We start from the raw sequence: 20,472 nt of genomic DNA on the forward strand, positions 1-20,472 counted from the left end.
TGCGCACGCCACACCAGAGAGTAGACCTGACAACGAGCTATCGGATGTGATCGTGTTGATGATATGGGCTCTGCGCTGACGTTTAAATTCCTTGGATAACCCTAAGTCAAAGCCTTACAAACACCTCATTGTCACTTTATACATATTTAAATCGCCTTTCAGCAGCCTTGCTATGCCGGTAAGTCGCCACGCCTGTGTGCATTTTTTTGTTTTGTTTGCAAAGGGGTTCCTCCCTTCCTCCGACCTCACTGGTGTGATGCTAACCGGGTTAGCATCGTCGTTCATCTCTGATACTAGGGAATAGCACACCACTCGCAACATTACGTTTTACAAATCACCACACACACACTCAGTATTAGGTGCTATAAACACTGGATACTAATGATTTTGTCTAATTTGCTGAAGGTCCGTCTACCAACGTTTGTGCCTATGGTTAATATAGCAGACGGCTAAGGCTAAGCAAATGACGTTAGTTAACCTTTACAAACCGTTCATCTTCTGACCCGGTTTTATTTCCTTTTATAATGAGTCCCTTTACCAAATGTTAAGCCTCAAATGTATTTTACATCAATAGATATCTTATCAGCCATTAATTAATGGGATGACTGATCCTTCATTAATATTTCAGAGAGCAGACTCAGTGTTTTCTTGAGGTTTGACTCTGCAATTTTATAGAGAAAATACATGAACAGTGACATTATACTATAATTTCATGTTATCTTAAACAATAGAACATGACAGGCATCATTCCTGTTGTTTCTGTTTATTGAAAAATGAAGGATGCAACGACATTTGAATGGTAGGCTTCATTATAACCACTAAACCCAACTAACCCTATGTGCAAAAATATATATCAGTTACACAAACATGAATTGAAATATTTCCATTTTTGTATATTCGGGAAAAGCACAAGTGTCAATTTACAGTGTTTTAATTGTTTTAACAGTGTCAAAATACGTCAAGTATGACCCAAACAGTATGTAAGAGTTAACCAGCTTACTAAGCTTAATGCTGTCTGCACATGAACTGCTCAGTGTTAATTATTTACTAAAAACAGATGGGCAGCAATGTCCTTATGTCCATGTTGAAGAATGTGTATGTAGTTAGTTGAGCAACTAGATAACTTTACCTAAGGTACATTATATTCAGTTCGTTTTATTTGTATGGCACCATCTCATACAAAAGAAGTTCAAAGCACTTTACATAAAAACAAAATAATACCACTAAAAATGTGCTCATAGACAAAAACATCCATGCATATACACACTACACACACACACATAATGTGTGTGTTTGTATATACAGACAGACTGAACAAATACAGTAATTTCATTTAAGAAAATCTTTAATTGGATGAAGGTCTTCAATTTGCTTTTGTCAGAGCAAGTCTCAGATCTGCAGGCAAACTGTGCTTTTCTTTAGGTGCATAAATGCTGAATGCTGACTCATCAGACTTTGAAAATGCTCTAGGCACATGGAGGAGATTTCCACCATGTCATCTCAGAGATCTGCTGGAATTGTAAACTGAAAACATGCCTGATATGTACTTTGAAGCCAAACCATTAAGTGCCTGTCACTTAATGGACCATGTTAGCTTTCACTTCATGCTATTACAATGTCTTCTTCAGTGTGTGTGATTCTTTTTTTCTTTTTTTCAGAGCAATAAGCTTGACAAACCAGAGGTCAGTGATAATGTTAAGGTGGTGGTTAGATGTCGGCCCCTTAACCAGAAAGAGAAGATGATGGGCCACAAACAGTCCGTCATGGTGGACGAGATCCGTGGGACCATAACGGTCAACAAACTGGAGACTCCCCATGAGCCTCCCAAGACCTTTACCTTTGACACTGTGTTTGGACCAGACAGCAAACAGCTGGATGTCTACAATCTCACAGCCCGCCCCATCATTGACTCAGTATTAGAGGGATACAATGGTATACAAAAATAAGTTTAATTTTTATTAATAAACCATTTACATTAGATGGATCTGTCATACCAACATCCATTATTATAGCCTCTTACATAAACACTAGGCTAATTGTAATCTGATTGTCGTCATAGTAGAATTGCTGGTTTCATTATGAATCACTGTGTTGTGTTGACCTACATTAGAGTATATAGCATTCACCTTGGTTACTGGGTTTTCCCCTTTTAAGAGACTGTAGGTACAGGGGTATTTTGGGTAGATGCCGGAAATGTAGTAGACAGGTGGCAAGTGTGTAGCCTAGCTGTTATTATGAATCATAATAATAATTATTATTTATTTTATTTATAATGTACTACATACTGACTCTGATGGTATGATTGTTATGATATGCTGTCCATTTCAGGTACTATTTTTGCATATGGGCAAACTGGCACAGGGAAAACATTCACCATGGAGGGTGTCAGAGCAGTCCCAGAACTCAGAGGGATAATCCCAAACTCCTTTGCCCATGTTTTTGGTCACATTGCCAAGGCAGAGGGTGACACTAGGTAAGAGAGTAATCACTTGGTAAATATCAAAAAACAATTTTCTCTGCACATAAATGAGCCACTTTTTATTTTACTATCAAACATCATCATTTCAATTTATTTATACAACTTGTCAGGAAGGAACTAATGCGTGTACTCCACAACAAGCAGCCTTTTAATAACATGGACCTATAGCACAGTTATCAGTATATTGCCTTGGTTTTACACTGAAGCCACAGTTTTATCTGAATGTACTATACTTCTACTAGTGTTATTCAACTGAGGCAGTGGCTTCTGTTTATCAACCTTCAAGTAACAACATATCCTAATCGTACATGGTTTCATTGAGAACACTACACCACCCAGAAAACAAAGAAGAAAAGAAAAAGTAATGAAGGACATCGTTGCGCACATCTGATTTTTACCCAAGTGAGAGAGCTTGTAGGTATAAAACACTAAGCATTGGGAGAGAAAAAAAAATTAAAGTGGAAATAGACAACTTTTTTCTTTAACTTATCATTATGAAGTAATAGCACAGTTATAATGGCTATAGAATAATGACAACATCAGCTTTTAGATTTGTCCCTTACGAAATATGTTAACCACGAGCAAAAGAGGAGGAGGATAGCGTTTTTGTTTCACTGGTAGCAATCTCCTAATAATTTGTTAGGTGGCAACCTGTTTCTGTTGTGATATGATAAATGTGGAATATTGCACAGGGAAATTAGATCACTGGTGGGTTACATCATACACTATGTTTTTTGTTTTTGGGCTTTTTTGGCTTTATTTAGACAGTAGCTGGCAGAGAGGCTGACAGGAAGCAACGAGAGATGGAGAGGGGAATGACTTGCAGTTTAGGTACCTTGCCAGATTCGAACCAGGGACACTGTGATTATATGGCATGCACGCTCCATATTTTACACTTATGTTTTAGTTGCTTCGAGTTTACTATCGGAATAAATTTGTCTTTTGATTTCTACAGGGCTTTCTTCCTGTTAGTTGGAGTACTATCAGTAATCAGTAATCAGTGAGCTAAGCTACCTGCTCTACAGCCATAGAATAAGGGATCAGTATCCATAATGATGAGTTGAACAGTTGTCTGTTTCCACTGTCAAGAACAAGTTTTCTCCATTAAACTGATTATGAAAGTTTACCCACTGCCTGGAAGAGGAATGGGATTGTTTTTGGTTGTCCTGGTTAGATTGATTATGTATGGGATGTGATGACAGCTCTTGTAAAGGTGTCAATTTCTGCACATATCAGACTGTATGTACACACACTTCCACAGGTTTTTGGTCCGTGTTTCGTACCTGGAGATTTACAATGAGGAAGTGCGAGACTTGTTGGGCAAGGACCAGATGCAGAGGCTGGAGGTAAATTAAAATCTCTAAATCATATTGTTTAATGATTAAAAACAAGACTGTCTGTCATGACAGTCATTTTTTTCAAGCGTGGAAACTATACACATTTTCCTACATCGACTTTCTTTTCTTAAAGGTTAAAGAAAGACCGGATGTTGGTGTGTATATCAAAGACCTGTCTGGTTACGTTGTGAACAATGCTGACGACATGGACAGGATTATGACACTGGGCCACAAAAACCGTAAGCAAAGCAACTAATGGCTCTGAGAAGGAAATGAATGCCCACAGCATTCATCATCACTCGAGCATTGATCTACATCTACATGTTAAGCAGGGCAAAATGTAAAACCACATTAGACTGACTGTGAGAAGCACAAATTAACGTTTGAAGAGGCTTTAGCAATCTTGGAGTCTTACATATAGGATTGTGTCGCTAATTGTTTCTTATTTTAAATCCAGTGCATGTCTGAAATGAACAGAGGCTATCCAGCTATGGGCTTAAAATAAAGTGCTTGCTGTCAATAGGACAAACACCTCAGCAAATTGAATTTCAGCACAAATTGTAAAGTTTGTAAGTATATAAGAGTGTTGTCATAGTAACTTATATCAGTCATGTTGTCATGTCAAACATGATCTCCCTGTGTTTAGGGTCTGTTGGTGCCACAAACATGAATGAACACAGCTCCCGTTCTCACGCCATCTTCACCATCACCATCGAGTGCAGTGAGAAGGGTGTGGATGGAAACCAACATGTCCGCATGGGAAAACTTCATCTGGTTGATCTTGCAGTATGTATCTGCAGCCTGATAAAAACAGAAATGTACCTCTAAATGTCCCCCATAACTGCCTGCATTTGCTCTAGTCTCTCTCTCTCTCTGTGTACTATCACTGTTAACTGTTACAAACTGATAATACATATTCTGAACTGAAGTTATATCTACATTTATTTAATTATTTATTAAGGCCGTTATTGTACATCTACTGATGGCACTGCACCTGACCTGCAACTCTGTTTATTTAGATTCTTTTAGATTGTTTCCTTTTGATCGTTTAGATTGTTATTAGTCAGTTCACGTATATAAGTACACTGGTCAGTAACTTTATTGTTAGGTCTCTGAATAGTCACCTATATTTTACTGTCCTTTTACTGCATCGTGCATGAGAGTGGCAAACTTAATTTCAATGTACAATGATAATAAGATCATATAAGGTGGATATATGCCTTTTAGCTTGTAGTCCATCTGACCCTCATTGTTTTGTCTGCCCTGCTCCCTGCCTACAGGGTTCAGAGAGACAGGGCAAGACTGGAGCCACAGGTCAGCGCTTAAAGGAAGCGACAAAGATCAATCTGTCTCTCTCTACACTGGGTAATGTAATTTCTGCCTTGGTGGATGGCAAGAGCACGCACGTACCCTACAGGAACTCGAAACTAACTCGTCTGCTGCAGGATTCGCTTGGAGGAAACTCCAAGACCATGATGGTACAGTGAATGTTTGAATCAGTAGAAGCATGTATGCTAGAGTTGCACACAAGCTGTTGTGTTTAAAGCACTTCATGCACATTGACTGTTTCCACACATAAAATCTTAGCATTTTGCCATGCTTGATCATGACATTGCAGTTTTTGCCTCACATTTTGAATTACATATTTCTCCCCACCAGTGTGCAAATATAGGCCCTGCAGACTATAATTATGATGAGACCATCAGTACCCTGCGCTATGCTAACAGGGCTAAAAACATCAAGAACAAAGCCAGAATCAATGAGGACCCCAAGGATGCCTTACTGCGTCAGTTTCAGAAGGAGATTGAAGAACTGAAGAAGAAACTGCAGGAAGGTAATGATATAATATTTTGCAGTTCAGCTGTGAACACCGTACAAAGTAATTATTTGAATTACAGTATTTCTTTTGCTGCATGTTTCTTTAAAATGTGCCATTCTAGGTGAGGAAATCTCTGGCTCAGATGGCAGTGGATCAGAAGAGATGGATGAAGGTGATGATGAAGCAGTTGATGCCGGAGATGGCCACAGGAGGAGAAGGGGTAAGAATTTGCAATTAATGCGCACAGGGTGAGCATGCAGCAGCAAAAAACGAAAACAATCAATTGAAGCAATCTTCACACGCCTGTGAGGGATGTTTAGATGCTTTTGGTAAATAATTTGATACATATCTGGTGTTACCTCATATCTGTGTGTTAAACTATGATTAGTCAGCATTACTGCAGTTGAGCGCCAGCTCAGATAACTATCTAGTTCAAGCGGCTTTGGTGTCAGTAGCTTGGCTCCACCTTTTTTTTTCTTTCTTTTTTTAAGAAACTTGCTTACACACAACACACTCATTTAGGACTTCCCCTGGTATTCTCACCCTCTATTATGCTCTTTTTAAGTGGAATTTGTGAAATTCAGATGAATAGGCATAAATAAAGTGATCTAATTATGTTGCAATGCTGATGATCTGTGAGGTCAGATGTATTGGTATCTTTTTATATTTTCCTTTTTTTAAATTAGTCTTCTTTTCAACGTTATAGTATTTGGTTAGTCTGAATTAATAACAACTAAACCATTTAGCCTCTGTGAGTATGGTGCTCACCTGTAACTGCCATTTGCATGTGTGCACCCACAGCTGCCTGATTTTTAGGACATATATAAAGCTCTCATCTCTCCATCTCTACGTGTTTCTCACTTTATTTCAAGGGTTATGGTACTTCATCTGCTTCCCTTTCAGACAGTAGTGACAGCAGCAGTAGCTCAGAAATTGCCCACTAAGGACAAAACTCAGACTAGTGAGTTTGAGCAGCCTCTGCTCTACCAGCCCATCTGCCCACTAACTTTACCCTTTTGACCCATCGCACCTATAAATTTGCTGGTTTAATATTTGATGCAAGGCAGTGATTTTGGCTGTTTATACTGAAAAAATGAACTGTAAGGGGTTTTTTTTTTGCTCATGACCAGTGCAGATTCTCTTCTCAGCATGGTGAAAACACTACTGCAGACTGTCAAGTTGCAGAAAATGAGTGCTCTCAGTTCCCACTAAATACTCAGGATATTTTGTAGCTGAATGCTTTATTTTTCTCCATGTCTTCATTGCTAACCGAAGTCATTGCTTATAGAAGGTCGCCTCCACTTATGCATCCTGAAAAGTTGTCAAAGCATCCTGTAGCTCCTCTTGAGAGATGTTCTTAATCAAGTTGATTCTAAATTAAATAAGACAGATAATCTGCTGACTGTGAAGCACAATCTGACCACGTTGTAAAGTCTCTTTTCAGTTCCTTTTTAGCTTGCATGCTGTTAAATACTTATCCTGTTTAGTTGGAAATAATTTTGAGTAACACTTTTTTAATTCTGATATATTTCACCACATGTCGGGTGTTTTTCTATGGGTATTTCCGGATGCCTTTATGTCATTTCATCAGCTTGACTCATCTCAGTGGTCTGTTTACCCTTGCGGTTGATTGTCAAATAGCTGTCTAGAAAAAGTGTACAGAAGTAGATTTGACATGATGTGCATCATTATAGGACAAGCAAAATAAAATTTGATGTAACATTAGGAAGCCCAGTTTTTAAACTTTGTTGAATTTATGTATTAATTCTTGTTTATTAGCAGAATTTGATGATTTAATTTTAAGTTATTTTGGACATACCAGGAATAAAAGATTGGGTTTTGTTGCAGACTAAAATCAGGAATTTTTTTGAGTGAAGGCATTTTTTCCGTTCTTCATAAATAGGCGGCAGTAGTATGTTGACAGGAAATTAAGTAAGAGAGAGATGGGAAATACCTGAAGACTGTCTGATTCATGATTAGAACCTTAACTGCATCACCATGGTGCCACTTCAAAGACATTTTTTTTCTTTTTTCTATTTGTCCCCTAATCTTCTATTACTAGACATTATAATACTTATGCAGATGAAATATGACCACATGCAGTTTGCCATTGAAATATAATATTTGTGCAAACAAATGATGCTCGCTGAAGTGACATGCAATGCGTCTTCAGTGACCCCAGTTCATCATCAGATTACTTGTGACAGTGGGAGCGGCCCCTTGTTTTCAAACTATCATTTGCCAAAAATTGGCAGAGGTGGGATGTAATGAAGTATTTGTACTTTGTTAGTCTACTGTACTTAAGTAGATATTTCAGGTATCTGTATTTTATTTGAGTATTTTTTTTCGGCTTTTTGCTTTTACCCCCTACATTTGAAAACAAATATCTGGACTTTTTACTCCTTACATTGTCAAAACAGAATCGTTACTTGTTTCAACCTCGTTGACTTTATAAAAATAAGACATAACGTGCAAATAAACAAAACCGATCTTGTTTTTTTCTGTTGGTGTGCGCTACATGTCATCCCCGGTAAGATGCCGCTCTGGGTGACTGCTCATGTGTGTAAATATATATATATATATGTATATGTGCCTATGTCATAGAGGAAAACGAAGAAGATAAACACCAAAATGACCTATGAGTAGTCAGCTCAACTATTACATATTTTGGTTCGTTTAGAAATATGCGTATGTAAAACCAAACCGTACCAAAGTCAGTACGCTACATTATAACAATTTATTGCCTGCTGCGGACCAGACAATCGAACTATAGGCATGAAAACAGCCTTACTGTGTGTTGACGCTTTGTGCAACCTGCATAGTTTAAGAAGGATTGACAAAGTACATTTGAGCTACTCTTTTCATGCATGACCTTATGATCACAGTCGTGTCCACATTTTAGACAGTTTCTGCATGACAGTTAAATATCATCTGCTCCAGCTTAGACCTCTGCCAGGCTTTGTGTAATCTGTAACCCTTTTCACCAAAGGACACTAAACAGGTCTTCACCTAACCTATATCATGTTTCATTATGTGTAATTGGGTTTTTGTTTGTTTGTTCACCTCTGTGTTATTCTTATTATAGAAACTCTTTCTTTAACTCCGTGTCCCTCACATATGTGGTGATTCACTCCGTAGAGTCATGAGACTCTTGAGATCACTCTGTAATGTGTTGCTCTTTGTCTTTCTCTCTTCCTCCTGGTGCAAATGCCGCCTGTCTGACTTGCTTTGCACCTCTTAATTCAAGAAGAAAGAGGTTGGTGTAAGAATCTACATGGTCCTACTGTCCTGTAGCAAAGGTGTCTCTATATAAAATAATATATATGTATATATATATATATATATATATATATATATTATATATAAATTATCCAGACGACAGTCGTGTAGTTTTTTCACTAACTCTGACTAATAGATTACAGGTTTATTGGATCATCACCGCCAACGGTTTTTCTGTCTGTCTGCGTATATTTTCCGCTCAAATTTTGCGCACACTAACAATAATTATTTAATACTGTGCATTAGTGAATAAAAACTTTGTGCAACTGGATCTCACTGCCACTGTTAGGATAAAGGTCCTTTTTTTAAAAAAATGTTTTTGTATAAAAGCAAGTGCACATTTATGAACTAAAACTGCACAGGTTAAATAATACTAATGCTGCTTATCAAATGTATATTTTGCATTTTAATCACTCTAATCTACACAGGTAGTTAAAGAAGGTACATTTTTATAAAAGAATTTCAATTAAAAGCATTGTATGGTACCCTGTGTGTCTCCCTAAAGGGAGAAAGAAGGTCTCCCCTGACAAGATGGTGGAGATGCAGGCAAAGATAGAAGAGGAAAGAAAGGCCCTGGAAGCAAAGCTGGACATGGAGGAAGAGGAGAGGAACAAGGCAAGAGCAGAGCTGGAGAAAAGGGAGAAGGACCTGCTCAAAGCTCAGTGAGTCCGCTGAATGAATTTGTATTTCTATCATCCACAATCTCATCATCACCCATCAGCTCATTGTCTGACACCCTCATCTACCTTTGACCCCCTTTAGGCAGGAGCATCACCTTCTGCTAGAGAAATTGTCTGCCTTAGAGAAGAAGGTGATTGTAGGTGGCGTGGACCTCTTGGCCAAGGCCGAGGAGCAGGAGAAGCTCTTGCAGGAGTCCAACAGTGAACTGGAGGAGCGCCGCAGGAGGGCAGAGCGGCTGAGGAGAGAGCTGGAAGAGAAGGAGGTAAGGACACATGGCAGTTACGTTAGTTCGATCTGCAGAACTGATCCAATGACACAGTACTTATTAAGTGGATCAACTAAAGGCGTTGACATTACAAAGACTTCAATAGTTTTGTGTTAGGTTTGTCACTTGGCCACAGATTGATCACTACAGTTAGATATCGCAGACTCTTCCTTCCTGCTGTCATACTTAACTTTATCAGCCCTGTTCCCAGTAGACCACACACTTAAACAGAAACATTTACTCCCCTGCAATATACCTATTTAATGTCTTGTGCAATAATGTGAATTCAACCAGCCTGTTTATTAAATTATTTACTATATGTTGCTTTTTTACTGATGCTTCTTGCTATTTCGCTGTCCCCTTTGCTCCTGTAACGCTGTTGTGAGATTGATAAAGGTTTATTTTGTCCTACTGATCCCTCTCTCTCTAACCAGCAAGAGCGTTTGGACATTGAGGAGAAGTACACTAGCCTTCAGGAGGAGGCTCAAGGAAAGACCAAGAAGCTGAAGAAAGTGTGGACCATGCTAATGGCTGCCAAATCAGAGGTTAGCATAGCATGGTGGAATGCGTGTAGTTAGTTTTGAATAATGGGTGGAAGAAGGTAAATTGATCCACTGCGGTTGTTGTGTTTTTAGATGGCAGATCTGCAGCAAGAGCATCACAGAGAGATCGAGGGCCTCCTGGAGAACATCCGTCAGCTGAGCCGGGAACTCCGGCTCCAGATGCTCATCATAGACAACTTTATTCCACAGGAGTACCAGGTCTGTCTGTGTGTGAACTTACTTTAGTGGCACTATGGTTCTGTCAGATTTTTTAAATATTTGGCTGAATACCTCACTTCTGTTGTTCGGTCACATCAGTGCACACAAAGAAAAGCCATGAAATAAAAAAAGATCACACATCATTTACCCCCCCCCCCCCCCCCCCCCTTTTTTTTTAACCGTTCTGTCTATAATAACCTGATGGAAGATCCCAGTAGACAAACAACTGACACAGTTGATCCATGATAATTTTTTTTTCACAATCGCCTTGATAAACAGCAAATCATCTGGCAACCCTCCAATATACGATTTGATCGCGGATCGTCCCTGCCCTAATTCAGAGTGAGCGAGTGAGCCTCCAATGCTCACCACTATCGGTGTCACAATCCTGCCGTAATGCAGACAGTATGAGTAATCTATCAAACAGCTGTTGAACAAGCAGATCATTAACTTGAATACAATCATATTTAGTCCACCCTATACTTTTTTTGGTCACATTTTAGTCTGATTTTAGTCAAAAGAAAACCAAAAGTATTTTAGTCTAGTTTTAGTCCATGAAGCTCATTTTAGTCTTTTGATATTATTTTTTAGTCTTTGAAAGCAGATTCATTTTAATTAACATTTCAGTCAATCTAGTCTAACCAAGATATGTAATTTTAGTCTTTTTCTCACTCATCTCCAAATATTTATGTTATCATTACCTGACGAAGCATGTTGAATGATTAGGAATGCAACTTTGCTAAAAGTGTTGGGTCTGATAGTCACAGAAATACATCCAGATATTGTTCTGAGAACATGTTCTGATTTGTATATTTATAAAATGGGACCAAATATGCAGTCTTTTTCTTCCTAGCATACTGTTGCTGTCATCAGAGGATACTTCAAGCTCAACAGAGCAGATCACACTTGACAGGAAGTCAGACACAGAATCAACATAAAACTTCCTGTCAACTTTAAAAATAGAAATAAAACAATCCGGGCAGCCTCTCGATTGTATTTCAGCAACAAACACAAATAAAAAGCATAAATAAATATATAATAATAATGAAAATGACCAAAGCAACTACATTTGAACAAGTTAACAAAATTAGACTGTTTAGTTGCTGCTACTGCAGTAATTACGGTGGCCTATGGTTGCAGGTCGGATTTGATTGGGCTGCCGTAATTACTGTACTAACAGTGCAACTTAATTTAAAAGATGGATCTTCCCCTGACTCACTGTAACGCTGCTGTAATGCTCCCAGTGGAGTAGGAGGACACCGGGCAGAGGACGGAGCAAAACTGTGGTACACACATTGCCCTGGCATGAGCACAGGAAGCTAACTAATTTTATCTTTATATTAATTTAGTGACAGTCAGTGTTTAAGGACATTGGTGCTGTCTCATCATCATCTCGTTTCAGTCATGGAAAAAACTGTTGTTGACGAATATATTTCTTGTCTGACGAAATTAACACTACTACTGTGAAGCTAGCACTAATGGGAGAGAGGATTTCCTGTGATTTCTCATAAAATACAGGTTGTATATTTCTGAATAACGCTGCAGCTCTGCAGATAGATGGTATTATCTGGTTTGTCCTTGTTTCTTACTTTTATACTTTTGCATGTTTTCCCGTACAGGAGATGATAGAGAATTATGTGCACTGGAACGAAGACATTGGAGAATGGCAGCTGGTGAGCCGACTTTGACACACACATGCACGCGCTGTAGTTTGTGATTTGATTAACTTAAATTTAAAGATGCAAACTGAGTTATGGACTACTTTCGTGTAATTTCTGTCTTTTTACTTTATCTGGTATCTTTCAGAAATGTGTGGCGTACACTGGCAACAATATGAGAAAACAGACCCCTGCCCCAGACAAAAAAGAAAAAGATGTGAGTTCTTTCTATGATTTCTGTACCTATTTTTGCTGTTTTTGTGTAATGAGTGATGTTTCTGATATTTTACTTCACAATGCATTCTCTCTTCTTCTGTCTCTGCCTGCTGTAGCCATTTGAGGTGGACCTGTCGCATGTGTATCTGGCCTACACGGAGGAGAGTATGCGGCAGTCACTGATGAAACTGGAGAGGCCCAGGACTTCTAAAAGTAGCAAGAGTGGCCGACCCAAGACTGGACGAAGGTAATTTCAACACAGAACACTGACAGTCAACATCCTGTTGAACATTACCACACAACAGTGTATTTTCTCAGTGTTTGTCATTTCAAGAGCCTTATATCTGGATGTGACTGCATACACTTTCAGCTACAGAAACCACATACTGCCAGAAATGCAAGATGAAGAAGAACTACAATAACAATTAAGGACTTGCAACAATTTGGAAAGGTTTAGCAGGCTAGCTAACAACTGTCTATCAGCTCAGACAAACACATAGAAGACTCATGTGGATGTACTATGATATATCTCTATCTGTAATATCTGCTGCTCCCTAACCCATATAACTAATTCAGTGGTTGCACTGAATGGGGGATCAGAAAAATGCTACAACGCCTTCTGTATGACCTTGCATATTGAAATCATGAGCTGTGTTCTTGCTGTTCCTTATCACATGGCATGAAGGCAGATAGTCGTTTTCAGAGATATTTCAGCTGCCATTACCACATGGGAAGATCTTCCAAAAACTGTTCACTGGTGAAGAAATAGTAAAAATGTATGTATATATGTATCTTAGGATGACAGATGCCTCTTACATTTTTTTTAATTATTAGATAATTGTCTCATTTGCTCTAGATGCATGAAGTTCTGAAGAGCAGAAACCTGATTTTAGGTTATTATTGGTTGTGAACTCAAATGGTTGACCTGTATATTGGACTGTGTCTAGCATGTAGATATGAAGTCTTTGCATGATGCGATTTGCTGTATATCATGATATACAGTTATTCTGAGAACTGAGGATGCTGAAAGCTTCCAGAATCTGTTGATAACCGTTATCATGCACCCATCTTTACACAGGAAAAGATCTGCAAAGCCCGAAGCTGTGATCGAATCGCTTCTGCAGTGAAGAGACATTAGAGGAAAGCTTCATTCTTCAAATTTGACATTACCTTAAAAAAGAAGTCAGTAGTTCAGTCTGAAGAATTTATTGTTTTCAACATTATTTAAAATATTATCTGAATACACTGTATAGTTGACATGGTTTAAAATGTGAAGGAGCTGTTGTTCGGGGAAGAGTAAGACCTCTTGGCCAAGAGGACCTGTTATTTGTATAGTGTAAGATTTCTTTGAGGGTCTCCAACATTGTAATGTTGCTTTGGAACACATTTCAGCAGCAGCAGCCTCTGTTTAATTCTGCACCACAAGCATTAAGGGGGAAATTTCCCATAAACATTTAATTTGCAACATCAATAATTTTGGAAGTGATCAACAATAAAAGATACTACAGAGGGTTGAAAATAGAATTGTGAACATGAACTAAAAACTGGATCCATATCTTCTGAAAATTGTTGCGTGGTGTTACATACTACATAATCCACGATGAACACACACAGGTCAAGTCTCAACTATTGTAATGAATACATTATACCTGAATTCTAATTGGGGTGCACTTTAAATTGAATATTTTACTCAGAGCAAACACTGTAGTATCAGTTTCTTCCACATAAAGGACAAGAAATGATTGTTGGGGACAGAGGAGAGAGCTTGTAGTATCAAGTATGTAACTGCGCTTTGTATTTTTCCCTTTAGATCAGAAGCATAGGGGCATGCATGTCAGCCAGCTCATATGTTAGTGCCATTTGCTTATCTAAGCAAGTCATCTTGTATTTTTAAATGTCAGAACACTTTGTGTTATATTGAGATACATACTGTATGCCTTAGTATAATGCACTAGTATGAAGTTTTTGTTAGCTAATTTAATTTTACAATGTTCTGTAGCAGATGCAAACTGACTTTTTTGTATCATAATGTATGTCAAATGTTTACACTCACCATCCCCTGGATATTTTATTTATTAAATTATTTTACACCTTCTATCTCACATTTTTGTTGCTTTTTCTTTCTGCATGCGAGTGTTAAAGAGTGATATTTTACTGTGAATTCCAATAGTCCACTTGAGGGTCCGGTGAGGCAAATCCTACAGCTGTAACATCTCTAACATCACTAAGTAATTGGGGTCTTAAAAAAAGTTGCCTCATGTTCAAAAGTCTTCTGTGTAAAACAGCTGTTACTGGGTGAAAACAGTTTTTCTTGAATGAGAACAGATTGCTAAATATTAAAACAGTATAGTAATGATAAATAGTGCATTGTATGTCTGAAGAAAATAAGACTTTCACAACAAATGTAATTGTAACATAATTTATTGATGTCAGTACACGTAGAAAAATATCATATGTAGAAAAATAAATACATGCGTGGTATATGACAATAAATATAAATAAATCATGAAATGATGTGTTCCTTAATTTACACAGTCACTATTTACAAGGCCCATGATCTCCCATATGTTTCAAGGCTTTACATACACACTTATGGGTGTCATTCAGCAGACGGTGCAGATGTATTTCTATTTTCTCCGTCGTGGTACAGTTATGATGATGCTGAAATTAAATCATTTTGACAATTTTAATTGTAAGCACACAAAGATTTAGTTAAACACAAAACTGAACAGGTTCAGAAAAATGAACAGTGAATGTTGGTTTCAGAAAGGACTGAAAAGTATGTGAAATAACAATGAATTCATCTTTATCACCTTGATGTACTGATCCAAATGACGCGTGAGATTGTGTAAAGAATTCTCCTTTAGACCCTCCAGAGCATTCTTTGCGTAATAGAAGAAACAGTCCTGCAAGGAGAAAGTCACAATTAGCAGTAGCGACCAAATCATTTAACTTCTCATGTCCCATGCAAAGTGTGTCAAAGACCACTCTGTACAATAGTCACAATGATCATAAAATGTTTGCAACGTACCTCACATGTGTGACCTCGTTTCGATTCTGCCATATGCACCAATGTATTCTTCAACTTCAATGACAAGATAAAAATGTCAGTATATTATAAAACAAGCAAGCAAACAAACATATAACATGTAGTTTTGGTGTTTTCTTACCTTTTTGGCTTTATCCACCTCTGCATTAATGTCTTTCAGCAGAGCTATCTGAACGTCTCTTGGAGATATTGTGATTGATGCTGTATAGGCCATTGAAATCACCATCATCAGTGAGAGACTCTTAACATTCATGTGCTTCATGTCTTTGGAGGAGACTTCGAGCCAGTACTGTCAGCTTGAAAAGTGTTGCTGCTTATATTGACACCAAATGAACACGTGGGAGAGGAAGGGACTCCCCAAATATGGTGATGCATGTATATAGATAAAATCTCGGTGCATCTGAGAAAGTTCTCAAGAATTTCAGGTCATCACCTTGTTAAAGGTAACAACAGTGTGGTAAAGGAGGTCAAATTAATATCCACACATACATTCTCATTTGTAAAGACAGAAAGAAAGAAATACATCTGATGACCAAACACTGTCATTTTAATTTGAAAGCTCATTGAAAGTTTATGATAATAATAATAGTAATAATAATAATATTGATAATAATGATAATAATAATAATAATAATAATAATAATAATAATAATAATAATAATGCATTTTATATAAAGACCCCATGGTGGTGACGATTGATGTTACGTAGATGGAAGTATGCAGACCGAGTAACGTTATTGATGTGGGTTTTGAAAGATAGTGTGCTGTCCAGGATGACACCCAGGCTCTTTACCTGAGGGGATGGAGGAACAGTGGAATTGTTAATGGACATGGAGAAAGTGTTGAGTGTTGCTAAGGTTGATCTGGTACCGATTAGGACGACCTTATGAAGAATAGAATCAGTCCTTTAAAGATTGTAACAGTGAGCCTACATGCAGCTATTATTGATGTAATTATTAAAAGTAACACATTTGTTTCTGTTATGTTGCATCATCACATCTGTGGTGTTTAGGGTTAGGGAATATTTGAGTCAAGCTTTGAGTTGTGAGCGAATGGAAAATGTGACTGTGACCAACTTTAGTCTCAGTTTTACTCAAGATTTAATGTTTTAGCTCTTAGAAACAATCAAAAATTGTGTTGTTTTTATGAAAATAAAACAAATAAAATATTAAGCATGAAGATATATTCTGGATCTTGGAAGCTAGTTTGACAAAAAAAAAAGATATTACTTAAAGATAGACTACAGCTACAATGATTAGCCAATTCATCAATTAGAGGACATTCATATTCATATTAGTACAAATAAAAATCAATCTGCAACTATCTTTATAATCAATTGATTCAGTCACTTCTTAAGCACAAATGCCAAATGTTTGCTGTTTTCAACTTCACAGATGTGAGGACTTCATGCTTCTCTTTGTCATACATGATAATAAACTGAATATCTTTGGGTTCTCAACTATTTGTCAGAGAAAACATCTTCAGATGCCATCTTGAACTCTGATCAATTGTAACAGTCATGTTTCACTATTTTCTGCCATTTTTTTGATCAAGTGATTAATTAAATAATCAAGGAACTGATCAATAGATTAATTGATCATGAACATAATCGTTGTTTACATTCATTGATTAATTTAAAATGTTCTATTATGCCTTATATTTATTTTATTGATATGGACATACCCATGTGTCTGAAATAAAGTGTTCTTCTTCTAAGACAGACCAATTGAGAAGTGCTTAATTAAAGATGCAACAAATTTGATGGACTGATACAACTGGTAATTGGAGAAGTAAGTAGCTAAGTTGTAGATAAGTTAGAACTATTTTGCACTATGGCACCACCAACTGATAACCCTTGAGAAAGAGCACCATCTTCAGGTAATATTTAACGATTGCATAGTTCACAATATTTACACGAAAGCATCTTTTTGGCCAGAGGAAAGGGCTCTCTCACTTATGTGCAAATAGACAGTTCAAAGTTGTGATGTTAAGGGGGGAGGGGGGTTTCAGGGGTCACCAGCAAAAAGGGGAATCATTTGTTTTTTTGTCATAATTACATTCAAATGTAACACAATGACAGAATGTGGCACCATTTCAGTCACAGGTTTTCATGCACTTTCTGTAAAACATCCATCATTTCCCCTGCCTATCTAATAGAACTTAATCGTGAGGGCACAGCATGCATACGCTAGAGTTTTCATGTAATCCTTCAGAAACTGTAGCGGTTGCAAGCATTTTTGATTTAATGACTAAATAATCACCTTTGTGATGTATGTGACATATACTGTGAACTCTCTACTCCATCAGCAACAAACTGTCAAAGACCATTGTGTACAATAATCACAATAATTGTAAAAAATGTTTCCAACTTACCCCACACACGTGAACTTTGTTCCATGGCACCATATGCATGTCTCTATCTTTCTGCTTCAATGGCAAGATGAAAATGTCAGTATGTGTCTCAGTGTTAAAGAGTTTTTTACTGTGAATTCCAATAGTCCACTTGAGGGTCCGGTGAGGCAAATCCTACAGCTGTATCAATCAATCAATCTTTATTTGTATAGCGCCAAATCACAACAAAGTTATCTCAAGGCACTTTACACATAGAGCAGGTTCTAAACCGAACTCTTCAGGTTTTAACTTTAAAGAGATCCAACATTGCCACATGAGCAACAGTGGCAAGAAAAAACTCTCTTTTAACAGGAAGAACCCTCAGAACCAGACTCAGAAGTGGGCAGCCATCTGCCTTGACCGGTTGGGGTTGAGAGGAGAGAAAGGAAGGATAGAGAAGAGAAGCACAATGAAAATCAACAATGAAGCTAGAAGGTCCGGGACTGGAATCTGTCATCCGGACATCTACAGGCCCAGATTACCTGTGAGACGAGAAAGCACAGACAACTCCAGGGAAGAAGTTTAGGTTTAGGTAACATCTCTAACATCACTAAGTAATTGGGGTCTTAAAAAAGTTGCCCAATGTTCAAAAGTCTTCTGTGTAAAACAGCTGTTACTGGGTGAAAACAGTTTTTCTTGAATGAGAACAGATTGCTAAATATTAAAACAGTATAGTAATGATAAATAGTGCATTGTATGTCTGAAGAAAATAAGACTTTCACAACAAATGTAATTGTAACAAATAATTTATTGATTTTAAAATAAAGGTATAAAAAAATTATATGAAGAAAAATAAATACATGTGTGGTATATGACAATAAATATAAATACATCATGTAAATGATGTGTTCCTTAATTAATACATTCACTCCTAATGAGTCAAATGGTCACTCCACTTTCCTCTCAAGGCTTTACATACACACTCATGGGTGTCATTCAGCAGACGGTGCAGATGTATTTCTATTTTCTCCCTCGTAGGACAGTCATGATGATTCTGAAACTAAATCATTTTGACGATTTTAATTATAAGCACACAAAGATTTAGTTAAACACAAAACTGAACAGGTTCAGAAAAATGAACAGTGAAGAGCATTGTTACAACAAACACCTTTTAGAGTCACAGAAACACGTTTGACTTGTTTTTAAATGTTGGTTTCAGAAAGGACTGAAAAGTATGTGAAATAACAATGAATTCATCTTTACCTTCGTACTTTTGATGTACTGATCCAAATGACGCGTGAGATTGAGTAAAGAATTCTTGTTCAGACCCTTCAGAGCATTCTTTGCGTAATAGAAGAAACAGTCCTGCAAGGAGAAAGTCACAATTAGCAGTAGCGACCAAATCATTTAACTTCTCATGTCCCATGCAAAGTGTGTCAAAGACCACTCTGTACAATAGTCACAATGATCATAAAATGTTTGCAACATACCTCACATGTGTGACCTCGCTTCGGTTCTTCCATATGGACCTTTACATCATTCAGCTTCAATGACAAGATAAAAATGTCAGTATATTATAAAACAAGCAAGCAAACAAACATATAACATGTAGTTTTGTTGTTTTCTTACTGTTTTATTGGCTTTATCCACCTCTGCATTAATGTCATTCAGCAGAGCCTCTTGCCGAGCCTTTCTTGGAGATATTGTGATTGATGCTGTATAGGCCATTGAAATCAGCATCATCACTGAGATGTTTTTCATGTCTATGGAGGAGACTGTGAGCCAGTATTGTCAGGTTGAGCTTGAAAAGTCGAATACTCTCTACAGTCAAAGTGTTGCTGCTTATGACACATCAGGAGAGGAACAGACTCAGCAAATATGGTTGATGCGTGTGTCCAGATAAAATCTTGGTGGATCTTTATCAAGAAGTGACTCTCAGAAAGCTCTCAAGAATTTCAGGTCATAACCTTGTTAAAGGTGATCAAATTGATGTCCTACCACACACATTCTAATTTGTAAGGACAGAAAGAAAGAAAGAAATACATCAGATAACCACATACTATCATTTCAATGTGAAAACTCATATTAAAAGTTTATGAAAAATGGAATCAGTGATGACCCCAATCCATTAAAGATTGTAACAGTGAGCCTACATGTAGCTATCATTAATGTAATTATCAGAAGTAACACATTTTGTTTCTTCTCTGTTGGTTGTCTAGGTTTAAGGGATCTTTTAGTTAAGCTTTGAGTTTGTTAGCTGTGACCAACTTTAGTCTCAGTTTTACTCAAGATTAAATGTTTTAGCTCTTAGAAACACTCAATAATCTTGTTGTTTTTATGAAAATAAAACAAATAAAATATTAAGCATGCAGATATATTCTGGATCTTTGAAGATAGACTACAGCTGCAATGATTAGTCAATTCATCGATTAGAGGACATTCATATTCATATTTTTTATTAACTAACAATTTTTTTAAAATATAATTAATCGATTAGTTCACTGACAGAAAATCAATCTGCAACTATCTTTATAATCAATTGATTCAGTCACTTCTTAAGCACAAATGCCAAATGTTTGCTGTTTTCAACTTCACAG

General features: G+C 37.3%; 1 protein-coding gene across 1 annotated transcript; it reads left to right on the forward strand.

Moving 5' to 3' along the window:
• The first annotated feature begins 40 nt into the window (after positions 1–40).
• kif3a (kinesin family member 3A) lies at positions 41–14,589 on the forward strand. Its single transcript, XM_053324104.1, has 17 exons — positions 41–178; positions 1,659–1,932; positions 2,329–2,473; positions 3,741–3,825; positions 3,950–4,055; positions 4,463–4,602; positions 5,097–5,294; positions 5,476–5,650; positions 5,757–5,855; positions 9,420–9,576; positions 9,677–9,857; positions 10,295–10,405; positions 10,496–10,621; positions 12,241–12,294; positions 12,428–12,496; positions 12,612–12,742; positions 13,574–14,589. Exons 1-17 carry the CDS (start codon positions 173–175, stop codon positions 13,620–13,622), a joined length of 2,106 nt encoding a protein of 701 aa, XP_053180079.1. The 5' UTR covers positions 41–172; the 3' UTR covers positions 13,623–14,589.
• The last annotated feature ends 5,883 nt before the right edge of the window (positions 14,590–20,472 follow it).

This window comes from Scomber japonicus, chromosome 8, assembly GCF_027409825.1.
Source record: "Scomber japonicus isolate fScoJap1 chromosome 8, fScoJap1.pri, whole genome shotgun sequence".
NCBI lineage: Eukaryota > Metazoa > Chordata > Actinopteri > Scombriformes > Scombridae > Scomber > Scomber japonicus.